Source organism: Thamnophis sirtalis, unplaced genomic scaffold (genome assembly GCF_051295495.1).
Source record: "Thamnophis sirtalis isolate CommonGarterSnake01/CBP01778 unplaced genomic scaffold, rThaSir2_p1.2 scaffold_14, whole genome shotgun sequence".
NCBI classification, from domain to species: domain Eukaryota; kingdom Metazoa; phylum Chordata; class Lepidosauria; order Squamata; family Natricidae; genus Thamnophis; species Thamnophis sirtalis.
In genome coordinates, this window is record NW_028261394.1 from 20,635,272 (window position 1) to 20,652,801 (window position 17,530).

Genomic DNA, 17,530 nt, shown 5'->3' on the forward strand with positions numbered 1-17,530 from the left:
GCTGAAGAGCGTTCTGTAGCATTCACAGCATTCCTGCCCCCAATCCAAAACTCTTAAAGATTATCCAGCATGACACCATGGCTGTGGGGGTTAAAAGCCCCCAAAAATCAAGCAGAATTAATAGAGAAAACATTCCATAGCTCTTCTGCAGAAGTTCATCTATCAGGGCAACCATGGCAGATTTGGTCCCCAAACCCTGCCTGAATCCAGAGTCAGAATGACTGATGTCTTCTCAAAGTGTCTAGAGCTGCAAGGATAGCCCATTCTCAACCATCTTGCCTCCTCCCTAAAGTAATTGTGATTGGGTCATAATTGGCAAAATTCATGAATCCAGGGAGGGCTTCTCCAAGAATGAAATTATTATTGTCCCTCCTTTAGGGCTAGCAGATTTTGGAATGTAAACCTGGCCTCGGGAAGAGTAGAAAAAATTATTTGGTTCTGAGAAACTAGAATTCTCAAAGACTCTTCTTTGATATCCATATGTTAAAAGCATCAATGCTTTGTTTCGCTTCAAAGCCCAACATTATATTTCATAGTGATAGAAATCTATGACCTGAACTGTTCTTTATAGATACAGATCATCACTTCTGAATATAACAGAATAGCAGTTGGAAGGGAGCTTGGGGGTCTTTTAGTGCAACCCCCTCCTCAAGCAGGAGACCCTGTGCCATTCTGGACAAGCGCCTGTCCAATCTCTTCTTAAAAACCCCTAGGGATGAAGCACCCCCAACCTCTGAGCCCAAGCCTTTCATTGGTTAATTGTTCTCACTGACAGGAAAGTTCTCCTTAATTCTAGGTTGCATCTCTCCTTGATAAGTTGTCGATCCTAAGACTGGCTGCTCTTCCTATTTATTTGTTTAATCCTCTACGTTCCTTTTTTTCACTTTGGGGCTTGTAGGTCCTTTGCATCTTCAGCTTTCCAGAGCAGTATCATCAACATAGCACAGGTAATTGATGGTTCTTTGTCCAGTTTTAAAACCATTGTTATCTTCTTCCAAATCAGGTCCCTCAATATATACTCTGCTTAATATATGTTCTATTATATTCCTTTCTGAGATATTTGTCATTCTGGGCTTTGGCTTCTCTTCCTGGCAATTTTCCTCCTCTGTTCTGCCATCCAGTTTTCTTTCTTCTGCTTCGTGGTCACAGTTTCATCCTTAACAACCTCTTCGATTGCATCCACAGTTTGTCTGGATCTCTATTGTCCATCACAGGTTAAGAATGTCCTGCTGAAGGAGAAGCCCGAGATACGAATGCATTGCCAGTGACTAAAAATGGAGGACAGCTTTCTCTTTCCTTGAGCTGATCTAGCACTGAAGCTTTGTGTGGCTTTCAGGAACCAGGGAAGCGGCACTTTTTAAAAATGCAGCCTGTTTCCCGCAGTTTGTCAGCTCGAGGAAGGACAAGGCCATCCATTTTTTTTTTAGTAATAGGAAGTCTATCAACTTCGAAATGGATCAGGCCTGCCACAGCCATCATTCCGTTTCTCAGATTGCAACACAGTTGGGAATGGGGAGGTTGGAATGTCACAGCAGACAATTACAACAGACAGTCCTGTGGGAACCAAGGTCATCTCAATAGATGCTAGCCAGAGACTAGGAGGAGTTGCCAGGGAGATGTCAGAACACCCAATTGGACAATTTGACCTGTGACAATGAGAGAGGGAATGATCTATTCTTTAATTATGCTGAAACCACGGGAAATAGTTAGAGCTGGTTTTGTTTTCATGAGTGCCAAAATGATGTATTCAATAAAACAGTCCATTGAGAAAGCTTGGAGTGCTGAATTGGTTGGGTTCATTAGTCAGAACCTTGGCACAGTCCCTAAGTAAGAAGGAGTCATGGCTTAAATAGAAATCTGGATTAAAGACAGAGTTAGGGAACAGGGGATGGCCTGTATCTACAAGGTTCAGGACTTGAAAGCAATTCCCATTGATCTAAAAATGGAGGGTTCAAGAGCCTATCATGGGAATGAGGGAGGGGGTCTCTGTTCTTCTGCTTTGGTTGACTTGGAACCTGCACACAAGAACTTCTTCCCAAATGAAACCCCCCACCGCCACTGGCATTTTGGTCTGCAGCCAAAAGCAGCACATCTAGTCTAGCCAATTGGGTTTCTCTGGTCCAGTGAAGAGAAGGACGAGGGGTGACGTGATAGCAATGTTCTCATATTTGAGGGCCACTTATGGCATAGGATCTCCTGCTTGAGCGGGGGGTTGGAATAGATGACCTCCAAGGTCCCTTCCAATTCTGGTATTCTGTAATGTCACTTGCATCTCATTTCAGCTTCAACTTGACCATCAAAATCATCAACCTCCTCCTCTTCTGCCTCAGTGGTTGGGGCATAAACTTGGATGATCGTCATGTTGATGGGTTGCCAAGGAAGTCTAACTGATGTCATTCGGTCCCAATTTGCTCTCTCCTTCCTATGAAAGCAGCCCTATCCCTCCTTTCCTTGCGGTGTCCTGAGTGGCAACCAGAATGCTCTTCTGACTGCCGGCGTCGAATTCTACTTCGTTTCAGTTCACTGATGCCTGTCAGCATGTGGCTCTTTGATTTCATCTTTCATGGTGTTGAGCTTTCCCTGTTGCTGCTTCCACTGTTCTGTGCTCCAGGTAGTCCTGCCTTTTTCTGCCTTGCAACATCTGCACCTGGAGCTCCCGAAGGCTTCAATCTGGCCACACCATAAACACCGATGGGGCTGCAAAAGATTCCCAGCTCCTCCTCGTGGCTGTCATTTAACAGAGGAGCCCATCGTCTGGGCACTCCAGTGTCAATCATTTTATGAGGCCATATTGGATGGCTTGGGGGGTTGCGGCCTGCTACTTAATGCAAACCATAACATTGTTTATTCATCTTAATTACAGATTTCTATTCTGAAAAGATTCATGTATTCAAACACGAATGCAAATCATATGGTAATTGAAGTGAAATTTACACAGACTCGATCAAGTTTATTGTCAGGAGAGGAGCTTCAGAAGCCTTGCTAACATCTCCAGTGCTCTGAAAGGGGACCAAGAGATTCACAGGCAGTCTGGAGCAACCTGGTCCTTCCCCCAGATGGCAATTCTTCAGGCTTTGCGGGAGGGCGGGGGGGGGGGGGGAGAGCAGCCTCCCAAGAAGGCCAAGGCGAGTCACTTTAAGCCTTCCTCATCACCCTTCTTATCTGCTTTGCAGCTTTTCTAAATCATTTTGCATTAATTGTCTCATAAAACACTCTAAAGAGCAGAATTATGTCAAGAAGGCAGTCAAATGATGTATGCAAAGCAGCTAAATCCAGGCAAGCATTTCAAAATAAAGCCCCCCCTAAGTCCAGCAGCCCCCTCTCCCCTGCCCCTTTTTCCTTTCCCCCGGTCATAATCCAACTTAGGAGCTCTCAGGTGCTTTTTTCCAGAAAGGAGGCAGATCAGAGGGCAAAGGCAGGAGACCCTAACCCTCTGATTCTTCCTCAGTAGCTGGCCTCACACAACTCACTGAGCCAGCTGAGTTGGCTGCATCCATGCTATGTCTACTCAGCTTTCGTTGGGAGAGTTTTCTGTAGCTTTCTGAGTAATCCAGCTGGCTTCTCTTTGGGGTTCCCTCTGACCTATGCGGACATCCGGCCAGGAAGAAGAGTGGGGAGGCCAAGCACATAGGCTGGTCTTCTGCAGGGCTCCCAGATCTTGTGGTCCAGGTGAGGCAAGAGTTCTACATTGGCCCAGCAGGAAGGTGCAGGTAAATGAAGGCAACCTATTTTGGGAATGTGGGAGGAACAAACAAGCCATGAAGATGCAAGCTCCTCCATCTCATGAACACTGGAAAGGTTGTGGGGGAAAAACTCAAAATCACCCCATCTGGATTTCATTTGGTCTTAGATGAGGCAGAAGGAATCTCTGGACGGCTGATGAGTTTCCAGCCCCACTTGAATCGTTATGACTGTTGTTGTTTTTACTCTGTCTGTCTTTTGTCTTATTGTATCCCCACCTTCCTCTGGTTGTTAGCCGCCCCTCCTCTGGTTGTTAGAGTCCCTCGGGAGTGGGGCGGCATACAAATTAAAAAAACATAAACATAAACATAAACATAAACACATTTCAAGATTCAGAATAAAGAATCTTGAATAAAGCAGCATTCTTTGGATCCCAGCGGTGGCTGTTCTTGAGTAGCCTACCTGACAGGGCTGGCAGTGCCTTAAAAGCCCTGCACGTGCACAGAAGCCCATGCAAGAACCCGGGTGAAAAGCAGCCCAGCTCAGGGGCTTTGAGGCCAGCCTTCCAGCCTTCCTTTTGGCTCTCTACAGAAATGCCCCCCTTAAGGCAGCACCTGAGACGCAGGAAAGCTTCTGCCTGGGAAACATCCAAGCAAACCTTTCATCTCAAAGGCCCTTCTTCTTCCTCACCAGGAGAGCAAGTGCCTGCAGGTTGGGCTCTCACCTTTCCCTCTTTATTTCCCAATGCAGTGATATGAAAGCCTGTGCCTGGGGGAAAAATTCTTTTGGAGAAAATAAGAAAAATGTTTCTCCCTCCCATGAAACTCCAGGCATTCCCCTACTGCCAGCATTATTTGCATGAGGAAGAAAAAAGAATTCCAAACAGTTCCCAGAAATTCTGGGGTATTTAAGTGCCCGTTTCTTGCCCTCTTCCCCCTGGCATGATCGGTAGTACCGTGTTGCAGCATCTGGCCCATCCAAACCATCAAAAAGAGGAAGTTAGAATATTTCGAACATGGGATGACATCCAGAAAAATGCGGCATCCTTCACTTAATCCTCCAGGGAAAGATTGAAGGCAAAGGAGGTCCAGGCAGAAGAAGAACATCAGGGCGTCAAAATCTAAGGGACTGGTTTGGGCAAAACTCAACAGCACTTTTTTGTGTGGCTATTGATAAAAATAGGATTGCCAATATGATTGCCAATGTCTGATGATGGATATGGTAGGAGAAGGAGGAGGAGGAGGAGGGGAGGAAGAGGGGAAGGAGGAGGAGAAGGAGGAAGAAGAAGAAGAAAAAGAAGAAGGAAGAAGAAAGAAGAAGGAAGGAGAAGAAAAAATGAGAAGAAAGAAGAAGAAGGAAGAAGAAGGAGAAGAAGAAGATGTGGCCCAACCTGGGTACCTTTTAGGTGGAAGCTCCAGACCTCCTGGGATTGTAGCCTTGATGCTGTGGGAGGCATATGGAGTGGGGGAGGGGGAGGCTCTGTGGTTACTTCATTAAACCTGAGATTTGACAGAAAAGAACTTGGAGATTAGACACTCACACAAGTGTCTCTGCCTGCAGTTACACCTGAAAGAAGGAGGAATTTATTTTTTGTCTTCTCCAAGCGATGTATTTGTGTCCTATCTTTATTTTGTTAAAATTGTGGGGTGCAATTTCAGGTCTTCTTCTTCCTTACATTTGAAAGAAATTAATTAATTGAAAGCAAAACGTAAGAAAATGAGCATTTTGGAGATGCAGCCGTGTTGCCCAGCAAAGCACAGGGCCAGTTCTTCTGTTCCAAAAGAGCATTAATCACCCTGGCAGGGCTCCCGTTTTAATCTTGGCAGAACAAGGGAAAATAACACACATGAGGGATAGTAATTAAATATCTCCCTGGGAAGGAAGGACGCGCAAAATGGCTTAGCATCGCTCAGAGAAGGAGCAGAACTATTTTCCTTGACTCAGATGTTCATACGGCTTTCATAAAGATCACCAAACTGGTTTTTCTTATAGCCCATTTCCCTTCCTTGAAGGACAAGCACCAGTGACAATGGAGTTTTAATTAAGGTTCCAACCAATATTTACTCACTTAAGCATCTTCACCTTGGCTAAAGAATTAATCCCAATTAATCACGACATGGCCCATGCATGCAGTGTGTGTGTGTGTGTGTGCGCGCATACCGCAAGTAGAGAGACTGAAAGGCCAAGGATTTAGGGATGATGTATCTATCTTCATTATTGCTAAGGAAATAAGCAACAACGACACCTCGGTCTGAGGCACAGCCACACCACAGAAGCTCCCCGTGTATCCTCTTGGCTTCATCAAGAGGCTCTTCAAAGGCCAGAACTGAATTCACCAATTCTCATTGGCTTCTATCAGCTTCTCTGCCCGGCGATTAGTTGGCAGAACTGTTTGCTCTCTTCCCCCTCCGCACCTCTTCCTTGCCTCCCACTTACCCACACATCTGACACAAACAATGGCACTTATGCCAGTTCTCGCCCTGTGAACAAATCCCTAGATTCTGTGAGGTTGCAATGTGAAATCTTGATTTTTACTTGTTTTTTACCCAAACTAACCTCCATGTCACATAATGCAGATTTGGGACTTGGGATGAAAGTTGGAGCCTTTGCTGGGAAGTAGCAACAAAAGTTTAAGGCAGGGACAGGAGATGCTTTTGGCTCACCTCAGGAGCAATGTAGTCAGGCGTGCCACAGAAAGTCTTGGTGGTGCCTCCATCCCAGATATTCTCTTTGCACATGCCAAAATCAGCAATTTTGATGTGGCCCTCGGAGTCCAGCATCACGTTGTCAAGTTTTAGGTCTCTGCAGTGACAGAGAGAATGAAAGAGGGGGGAGGGGAGAGAAAGAGAGAGAGAAAGAGAGAAGAGAGTGAGAGAGAAAGAGTGAAAGAGAGAGAAAAAGTGAGTGAGAGAAAGAAAAAGAAGAGAGAAACGAGAGAAAGAGAGAAAGTGAGTGAGAAAAAGAGAGAAAGTAAGAGAGAAAGAGAGAAAAGAAAGAGAAAGAAAAGGAGAGAGAGAGAAAGAGAGAAGGGAAAGAGAAAGAGAGAGATCCCTGAGATCAGACCTTGGAACTGAAATTGTATTCCACTGAATGACATTTAGTTGGAAGCTGACTATAGGTAGTCCTTGACTTATGGCAACTGGGACCAGAATTTCCATTGCTAAGTGAAGCAGTTGTTAAGAGAGTTGTGGCCAGTTTTTGCCACTTTTGTTAAGTGGCTCAAGCATCCCCATGGTAACCTGGACAAAATCCAGGGCCTTGGCAACCAGCATGTATCTACTACGTTGGTCACAGTATCTGGGGGCCATGGGATCAACATCTGCAAGCTCCCCAGCTGGCTTCTGATGAGAAAAGTCCATGACGGGAGCCAAATTTGCTTAACAACCACCTGATTCACTTAACAACTGTGGCAAAAAAGGTGGTCAAATTAGGTGTGACTCACTTAACCATCACCACACTAGCAACAGAATTTCTGATTGTGACCATGAGTTGAGGAGTACCTACACTGGTTGATGGTGGCTGAGGGTGCGAGTGGCAGGCAAATGGTGGAAACAGGGGGATAAGTAGGGAAGAAGAGTCATTCAGAGATGCGGTTCCCTAATATTTTAGGTTTGTCTTCTGTTGAAGTACAGAAACGCCCTAGCCCCATTCCTTTGGATCGGGAGGGCAGCAGAGCCTTCCCTGCCCTGGATGCAAGTCTCATCCAGCGAGCCTCTTTGGCTAGGCCCATCAAGGTTTAGGAGAGGTCTGGGGATGGAAATCAAATTCCGTTGCTAAATTCTCCATCCCGGGAGCATTTGCAGCAAGCAGCTCTCTTCCGCTGGGAAAGGAAGCAGCGGCCTCTGCAAGCGAGTGGAAGGTCAGAATAGCCAGTGCCAAGCGCAAATGCTGCGGAGCCTGGCTCTCCCTCTTTCCGGGAGGAAAACCCTCTCCATGCTCTTCCAGCCCATCCTCCTCCCCTGGAGCCCTAGAGCTGAAATCTGGGGAGGAGGCCGACATTGCAGGCTTCAAAGGGATCTGCAAGAGGAGCATCACGGTGTGCAAGAGAGGGTCCGTGGCACATCATCCTGGTTCAATGACACCTGGTGGAACACAGCCACCATCTCTCACCCTCCAGCTGCCGCTACCTCATTCCCAAACTGCTGCCAGAAGAGCAGGTCAAAGCCTGCTTGGGGGAAGGCAGGCAGGCAGCAGAGGAGGAGATGCAGCGTGTTGGAGGAGCGGGGGAGGGGAGGAGAGGAGCAGGGAACAAAGGCAGCTCCCTTTTCCCTCCGGAGCTGAACTGGTTGCTTCTCCAGGAGATGCTGGGGCTGCTTCTGAGGCCGGACCCCCTGCTGCCCCCTTACAGCTCTCTGGGGCCTTGGCTGGGCAGCCAGCCTGGGGGTTCTTACTGGAATCCGATGGTGCCTCATGGTCCTGCTCTGCCTTTCTGCTGCTTCTCCAGAAGTCCCATTGGGGGACCTCCAGATGCTTCTCAGATGCCAAAGCGATGGACCCAAAGAGTCCCTGGCCTGCCAGTCCTCCTCTGTGACCCATCAGTCCACTTGTGCCTCATCAAGATTGCCCAAGTGTAAGATGCCACCAAGGCCTTCCTCTGATCCACCCCAGTGGGGCTTCTGAGAGGAAGAAGGCTTTGCTGGCCACGGGCGTGGGGCCACACCAGACCCCAGGAACCCCAGGTTGGGAAGTCATGGTGAGGAAAGGAGCCCACCTACCGGTAAATGATCCCTTTGCAGTGCAGAAAGAAAAGGCCCACGGCGATCTCAGCTGCATAGAACCTGCCAGTCAAGAAGGGAGAGTAATGGAGAGGCCAGGAGGTGCCACCTCAGCCCCTGGCACAGGAGGCCCTTGGCATCATCGGTCCTCAGAGGGAGATGACAGACATCCTCACACACACACAGATATATACCCACACACCCTGCCCTGGCACCGCCCTGGAATGGCAGTGGTGACTTACACAGCATGGGGCTCCTTGAATCGCCCGACCTGTTGGATCTGATACATGAGGTCACCACCATTCACGTACTCCATCACAAAATACAAGCGGTCCTAGGAGAAAAGGGGAGAGAAACGGTGGAGGATGCTTAACCAAAGTCAAAAGAAGCCACCAAAGCAATATGCCTTTTCTTCTCCATTAGAAAAACTCTGCTGGGGGGCATCTGTGGGGCCTGTACTGCAAAGTCAAGGCAGTGGCTGCAGCTGTGCAATTGAAGCATGTGCCATGCGTGTCAAAAACAAGCACGGCTTTGATGGTCCCATTGTGGCCCTAGTGGCCTTGCCTCTGGTGACCTCCTCCTTCAGCCTCTCCTGTGTCCTGGCTTTGCATCCAGCAGGAAGGAGTCCCCGTGTCCTGAAGGGATGCCATTCCATGCAGCTGAACTGCAAAAGTCGGGAGGAGGACAGGTCCTCAGCAGGACACCGTCAGTCTGTTGCAGCACCGCAATAGACAATTTAAATCCCGATGAAAGGAAGGATTTGGTTGCCTTTTTGATATTAAAAAGTAAAAAAAAAAAGAATCCCTTTGACTTCCTTTTGTGGGATTAGACATATTGCAGGAAAGCACAGATGGTATGAGAGGAGAGGGGAAGGAGGGGGGAGATGGGGACTTAAAGGGGACATTTCTAGATTAGAGGAGAGACAAGGCAAAGTGGGAAGGGCGGGTTTGGGCCTTTGAGTTGTCTTTTAATTGGCTACCCGGAGCTCCATTGTTCAGGACCACCGTGGAGGAGATCAAGCCAAAGTTGTGTCCTGTAGGGATTTGCTCCCATAGCAAGAGAGGCAGCGCCTTTGAGAAATTTGAAGCAGGGGCATCTACCCCTGGGGTGGAGGCGGGACAGAAAAGTCCAGATGGCAGTCACAACCATGCTACTGAAGCCCTGCCCTGACAGCCAGAACAATTACCATATTTTTCGGACTATAAGACACACCAGAGTACAAAACACACCATAATTTCAAAAAGGTAAATTTTAAAAAAAGTGTTTGCACTCTGCAGACCTCCCAAACCCTCTGCATGCCTCATTTTTTGCAAAAGAAAAAAAAAGGTGTGTGTGTGTGTGTGTCATGCAGAGCTTTGGGAGGCTTGTAGAGTCCTCCTGGGGACTGCGGGGAGAGGGGAGACAAGCAAAAACAATCAATTTTTCCTTGTTTTTGCCCTCCCCAGCCCCCAGGAGCACTTTGCAAGCCTCCCAAACACTCTGCACATCCATTTTTGCAAAGGGGGCGGAGTTTCAGTAGGCCAAAAATGCTGTATTCAGTGTATAAGACCAGATTTTCACCCTGTTTTTTGTGGGGAAAATGTGTGTCTTCTACTCCGAAAAATACAGTAACCAGCGGAATGGCTTGTCTTCAGGAGATGTGGGAGCTCCATCACTGGAGGCTTTCAAGAAAGATTGGACCGCCATTTGACTGGGAGGGCATAGAACAAGGTTCTCCAACCTTGGGAACCTTTAAGACTTGTGGATTTCAACTCCCAGAATTCCCCAGCCAGCCATGCGGCTCCACAAGTCTTCAAGTCCCAAAGTTGAAGACCCCTGGTTTAGGGTCTCCTACTAGAACAGGGGCTTGGACTCCAAGATCCCTTCTGACTCTGCTATTTTGTTATTCTGCCCCCCTTTATACACCAATTGCACATCACATGTATGTAGAAATGGGGCAGGTGCCATGTGAGTGCAGGCTGCACCTTGACTCCCCCCACTCCCTCAATGCCTTCAATTTAGCAGAGCTACTGGAATCTCATCTGAAAACTCTGCCAGGGGCATCTCACACACACCTGGCATCTGGCGATCAGCTGGGAGCCTCTCAGGCTCCTGAAATATTGAACAATTGGTGAACACCCCCCCCCCCCAATACAGCCATTGCTGAGGTGGAGACAGAAGGTTCCGGTGCTTGGAATAAGCCCCACTGCTCCTTCTCGTCCACTTCTGCCACTGGCCTGGCTGCCAATACCCACTGCTACAACCTGTGATTATGTCCCAGGTCCGATTAGTGCTAAGCCCCGGGCAGGTTTGCGCCCTCTAATCCTCTGCTAACACCCTTCAGATGTCAGAAAGAGGCGAGGAGGCAAAACAGATCTCAGCAGGCTGACCTTTCATCACCAAGATGGGAGAGTTCTGGCGGCTGCCAGCGGTCTTTGCCAACTCCAATTGCTGGGCTGACGTCTGAGGGTAATCCTCTAAGCCTGCATTGTTGCCATCCAAGAGCCGCTGCCGAGGAAGGGCAGCTCTCAGAGCAGCCCCTCTGTCTTTATCAGCTGCCAGCTGGAAACAGCTGCAGAGAAAGCGCTTTGTGGGAGCTGCGCCTGGCGTCCTTTTCTGCCTGGAGAATGGCTCGCTGCCCTGAGCCAGAGGTGGGAAAGCTCCTCCTTTGTGCCCTTTGCAGCCTCCCAATTCCTGCTGCCAACATCCAGGGGGTTAAATCGCTGCATTGCAGAAGCAGAGCTGGCCGCTTTGGGAGTGAAAATGATCCCCCAAACAAAGATATTCGGCACTCTTCATTCTTCTTCATATTATTATTATTATTATTATTATTATTGTTGTTGTTGTACAATTGTATCACAGCGGCCAGTTGTTTCGCCGGATTTGGCATTGGTTATTAGTCGGGCCCCACCCAGGGGCCTAGGACGTCGTAACGTATTTTCGTAATATGCGTGCAGATCCAAGCAGTGCGGCTTTTTGCATTTGACTGATGGTGATTTTGTCAATTTTTAACTGTTTTAAATGTAATTCCAGTGCTTTTGGAATAGCACCCAGTGTGCCAATTACCACTGGAATTACCACTGCTGGTTTGTGCCATAGTCGTTGAATTTCGATTTTTAAGTCCTGGTATCTTGCGATTTTTTCATGTTCCTTCTCGGCGACCCTGCTATCACCTGGTATTGCGATGTCTATGATTGTGACCTTATTTTTCTCAACCAGTGTGATGTCTGGTGTATTATGCGCCAGTATTTTGTCGGTTTGTATACGGAAATCCCACAAGATCTTGACCATCTGATTTTCGGTGACTTTTTCAGGCTGATGTTCCCACCAGTTTGTTGCTGTTTTAATGTTATAATTTTTGCACAAATTCCAATGGATCATTTGTGCTACTGAATTGTGCCGCAATTTATAATCAGTCTGCGCGATTTTTTTACAGCAGCTGAGTATGTGATCAACAGTTTCATCAGCTTCTTTGCAAAGTTTGCATTTGGCATCATCAGAGGATTTTTCGATTTTGGCCTTAATGGCATTTGTGCGGATAGCTTGTTCTTGCGCAGCCAGGATTAGTGACTCTGTTTCTTTCTTTAATGTACCTGTTCCTAACCATAACCAAGTTTGTTCACTGTCCACTTTATCTTTTATTTTTTCCAGAAATTGACCATGCAGTGCTTTGTTCTGCCAACTCTCCATTCTTGATTTTATCACATCTTTTCTGTATTCTTGTTTTGTCTGTTGGGCCTTCAGTAGATTTTTGTTCTTTACTTCGATTAATAGATGTTCTTGAGTGTCTTTTAAATAATCAGCCAGTGCATGTTTTTCTTCTTCAACTGTTTGCTTCACTTGTAATAATTCCCTGCCACCTGATTTTCGGGGCAGATATAGTCTATCAGTATCACCACGTGGATGTAAACTGTAGTGCATTGTCATTAGTTTCCTGGTTTTTCGGTCCAAAAGGTCCAAATCAGCTTGTGTCCAGTTAACTATGCCAGCTGTGTATCTTATAACTGGTATTGCCCAGGTATTTATGGCCTTGATTGCATTTCCACCATTCAATTTAGATTTCAAAATTTTCCTAACTCTGTTGGTGTACTCTCGCCTGACAATAGTTTTTACTTCTCCATGCTTGATGTTATCCAACTGCAGAATGCCTAAGTATTTGTAGGCTTCATTTTCTTTGCATTTAATTAGTTGGCCATTGGGCATTTCAATTCCCTCAGATGCAGTGATTTTGCCCCTTTTTATGGATACAGTGGCGCATTTTTCCATGCCAAACTGCATTGAAATATCGGTGCTGAATACTCGGACTGTATTTGTCAATGATTGGATTTCTATTTCTGACTTTCCATAGAGTTTCAAATCATCCATATATAGTAAATGCGAAATTTTTTCAGCTTTTTTGGCTGTTTGGTAGCCTAATTTCATTTTTTTTAAGATTACTGATAGTGGGATCATTGCGATGATGAAGAGAAGAGGTGAAAGTGAATCACCCTGGAAAATTCCTCGCTTGATATTAACCATTCCGTAGCTCTCATTCCCTACTGCCAACTCAGTTCTCCATTGTTTCATTGCCTTTTCAGTAAAGGATGTAATATTTTTGCTAATGCCAGTTGTTTCTAAGCATTTTATGATCCAACTATGTGGCAGTGAGTCAAATGCCTTTTTGTAATCAATCCAGACCATATTCAAGTTCGTTTTTCTGTTCTTACAATTTTCTAATATCATTTTATCAATTAGAAGCTGATCTTTTGTGCCCCTGCTCCTTCTTTTGTTGCCTTTTTGCTCTACTGGCAAGATGTTGTTTGTTTCCAAATAATCCATCATGTTATCTGCAATAATGCCTGTGAGTAATTTGAAGGTTGTTGGCAAGCATGTTATTGGTCTGTAGTTTTCAGGTGTTGTTCCTTTAGTTGCATCTTTCTGAATCAAGTATGTTTTTCCAGTTGTCAACCATTCATCAATTTGGCCCTTTTGTAAAATTTCATTCAGTTGCCTGGCCAATATTGCATGTAAACTGGTCAGATATTTGATCCAGAAACCATGTAATTGGTCCTTTCCAGGTGATGTCCAATTCTTTACCTTTTTAATTCGATTTTTGACCATCTTGGTTGTTATTTCTAATACTTGCATTTGTTTGTTGCCAATGCTTTTCTCAAAGTCATGTATCCACTTTGCTTCCTTGTTGTAGTCCTTTGCATTTTCCCACAATTCTTTCCAGAATTCAACTGTGGCCTGTTTTTCTGGTTTTTCACTTTTGGTGTCACCATTCACATTAAGACTTTGATAAAAACGCCGTTGGTCTGATAGAAATTGCTGATTTTGTTTATATTGGATGATTCGTGCCTCATATCTTTCAATTTTTCTAGCTGTTGCTGTTATCTGCTGTTTTACCATCTCTACAGCTTCATTGATGTTTCTTGTATCCAATCTATATCTTCTGATTAGCCGATCTATGATTTTGTTGTTTTTAAGCCGTTGCTCATGCATGTTCTTTAAGTTACTGGCATCTGCCCTTAATTTTTTGATTTTTTGTTCTAAATGGATTTTCCACTTTGGCTTTGATGCTTTTTCTGTTGTGTGACTAGGTACTTTAATTTTAATGCATTGGTGACTATTACAGCTGCGCTGTATATTAACTGATTTGTTTCCAAGATGGATCCCGGTTCAATTGTTGAAAACACTGCATTAACCATTTTCATGATAGGGGCCAAAATTTTCTTAGGCACAGTTTTTAGTGATGGTAAACGTTGCCTTTCCTCATTAAGCAGAAAATGCTCCATGATCTTATCCTTCAATTCTTTTTGTTTTTGAGTTAGTTCATCAGTTGGTTCAGTGATAACTGGTTCTAGTGGTGGTGATGTTATTTCCTCCCCGAGAGCTTCTTCTGGGAGTTCTACTATAATGTCTTTAGTTGTGTCTTGAATATCAGTTATTTCCGCTTGTGATATTGTTCTTTGGGTTTTGCAATTTGCCTGAATTTCCTCATGTTCAACTTCACTAAACACTTTATTCCGTATAATAAATCGCCTTTGATCTGCTAGTCGTTGTTCACTAATATTTGAATCTGGATATTGTTGTTTCCATAATTCATACATTCGCTTTAAATAGCCTCTTTTTTCTGGCTCTGAGTTGTAGTAACAGGCCATTATGGCACGGTTTTCATCTGCACTATATTTTTGTCGTTTTGTTGGCTGGTCCATTTGTAGCCCACTTGTCGACGGATGTCCAGGGACCCCAACATCCGCCGCGGCCCTTGTTAACCCGCGCGACGACCGATGCGGTATGGAATTCTTATTTGTTTTTTTCACCATATTGTATGGGTTGGTGGGTTTGTTTTTACGGGACCAGATGCCAACCTGACCCCAACCCTCCTCCTTTCTCATCTGGGCTTGGGACCGGCAACGGCGGAGTAGTAGTAGTAGTAGTAGTAGTAGTAGTAGTAGTAGTAGTAGTTGTTGTTGTTATTATTATTATTATTATTATTATTATTATTATTATTATTATTATACAATTGTATCACAGCGGCCAGTTGTTTCACCGGATTTGGCATTGGTTACTAGTCGGGCCCCACCCAGGGGCCTAGGACGTCGTAACGTATTTTTGTAATATGCGTGCAGATCCAAGCAGTGCGACTTTTTGCATTTGACTGATGGTGATTTTGTCAATTTTTAACTGTTTTAAATGTAATTCCAGTGCTTTTGGAATAGCACCCAGTGTGCCAATTACCACTGGAATTACCACTGCTGGTTTGTGCCATAGTCGTTGAATTTCAATTTTTAAGTCCTGGTATTTTGTGATTTTTTTCATGCTCCTTCTCAGCGACCCTGCTATCACCTGGTATTGCGATGTCTATGATTGTGACCTTATTTGTTTCCGAAGAGAAGGTGTGGGAGGAGTAACCATGGGTATTAACCAAGCCTTCTTGCCTATTGGAGACTGAGGAAATCTTTTGGAAGCCACACCTCCTGCTCTTCTGTGGCTACCCAGATTAACCTCAGTCTTCGGCCTGAACGGAGTGTTACTCTTTCTCTCCCTTCTTTTCGAAAACTTAGGAGTTTTTTCCCTTTCAGCAAAAGTTTTTTCCTATCAGGATTACTACTAAGGATAAAGCAGATCGACTCACCATCCTCCTGCTGTGCTCCGCGCCGCTTTTCAAGCTCCGGCTTGCCAGCGCATGCGCAAACGCCCCGTGCGGCCGGCCGTTTTAAAAAGGGCGAAAGTCCCAGAGGCTGCAGGGACGAAGGAGGTGATCACGCGATGTCCAGAAGGGCCCAGGAGGGTCCGCAAAGACCGGGAAACAGCGAGGATCGCTGCAGAGGCTTCCAGCGGCGAGAGAAGAACCAGAGGACTCCAGCGATCGCCATCTTAATCAGTCGCCATCTTAGGAGCACGTGGGTGAGCGCGTGATCAGCGTTCCCCTACGGGCACTGAAAGTGCTCACAAGGCATCAGGAAGCCAGAAGAGGCTTCCCTTTGGGCTCTACCCCACTGGTGATCCGGGGGGTATTCCAGGTCTGTGCCTGCCGGCAGCTGAGGCCGCAATCCAGCGGCAGGAAAGCACAGAAGCGGATCCGGGCCCCGAGGAGGCACATCCGCCCTACAGCCGGCTGCAGAGGGAGGAACTTGGTGAGCACTGTAACCGTGTGTAATTGCAGAGGTGACCAGGAGCAGGGATACCAGGCCCAGGGCCCCAGGGAGTGTGGATCCGGACGAAGGGCCCTCCAGGGCGGTTTCACCGACCACTAGAGGCAGATCCCCAGTGAGGAGGGATAAGGCCAGGGCCCCCAAGAAGGCAGCCCCCAGGAAGGAGGCCAGAACAACCAGCGCCTTGACCAGGGAGTACAGGGCAACCATCAGCCCTTTCCCCTCCAGATCTCGTTCTCCCCGCAGGCCTTCAGCCCGAGCTGAGGCCAGAGCACCATCTCCAGCCTCGCCAGGGGGCTCCCACAGAAGGCACAGCTCCATCTCACCCCCTCTTTCTCCCGCTCTCCCAGTGGACTCGAGAGCGGATCCCTTTAGTCGCAGAGCAGCCAGCCCAACCAGGCCTCACCTAGCACCCTTATCCCCTGAGCCCAGGGAATATTCCCAGCCACCAGAACTCCAGCCTGCGCTGCCTGACCTCACCAGCAGCTTCCAGGACATGCTAGCCAGGGCACTGGACCAGGTTATGGCTTCCAGTCTAACTCAGCAGCCCCAGACTTCCAGGAGCAGGGCCCCTCAGGAGCTTCCCAGGGGGCAGAGTGATCGTCCCAGCACCTCGGCTGCAAGGGAAGCCAAGTCTCCTCCCCATCCACGGCTAGTGAGACATCCGATCTAGAGGAGGGAGAATTAAAGGAGGTGGGATTCTCAGAGGATGAGGACCCCCAAGTAGAGGAGGATTCCACCGTGGCGGGCCTCTTTCCCCCCTCCCTATTCAGTTCCTTACTACGCAAGGCAGCGGCCACAGCGGACCTGGATCCTCTCCCGGATCCTAAGCCCGCAGCTGAGTCTTCTGGCAGGGGCAAAAGTAAGAAGAAAAAGGGACCCTTCCATAGGCCCCCTGTGGCTAAGGAGGAAATTCCCACACCAGAAATGTTCATGGAGGTGCTTAAATCACAATGGGTAAAGCCAGGGTCTTTCCCCACCCCAGGGGGAAATGAAAGAAAATTTTATAATCTTAATCAGTCTTTCGCCCAGGCTCTACAGGTACCTGAAGTGGACAACCCGGTGGCCACCCTGGCATCCTCTTCAGCGGTCGTAGCAGGCAACACTGCCAATTGCCTCAAACCTGAGGATAAGAAGGCAGACATAGTCCTGCGCAAAACGTTCCAGGCCATCACCTGGGCTATCAGGGCGGCCGCCTCTGCTTCCTTCTTTAATAGGTCCACGGTCCTGTGGTTGGAGCAACTGAGGGATAGGACTCCAGCATCAGAGGTCCGACTTTTACAGGACATTTCCAAGATGCTGGCGGCAACGCAATTCTCAGCAGACGCCACCTTGGACGCGGTAAAGTATGCTTCGCGAGCTATGTCTTCCTCAGTTGCTTCTAGGCGACTTCTCTGGCTACGTCACTGGCAGGCGGAATCCTGGATGAAGTGGCACCTAACCGGTGCAGACTACACCGGGGAAAAGTTATTTGGGACGGCGCTGGACCCCCTCCTTGTAGAAGATAAAAACAAA

At 47.1% G+C, this 17,530-nt stretch overlaps 1 protein-coding gene across 3 annotated transcripts in view; it reads right to left on the reverse strand.

Annotated features, from left to right (window-relative positions):
• Positions 1-17,530, reverse strand: part of PRKCB (protein kinase C beta) — a 268,543-nt gene that overhangs the window by 46,657 nt on the left and 204,356 nt on the right. For all 3 annotated transcript variants that reach the window (XM_087729053.1, XM_087729052.1, XM_087729054.1), the window contains 3 exons: positions 8,639-8,730; positions 8,397-8,459; positions 6,345-6,483 (listed from right to left, as the gene is read on the reverse strand). In XM_087729053.1, the coding sequence (XP_087585179.1) occupies positions 6,345-6,483; positions 8,397-8,459; positions 8,639-8,730 (294 nt within the window). The remainder of the gene's footprint in view (positions 1-6,344; positions 6,484-8,396; positions 8,460-8,638; positions 8,731-17,530) is intronic.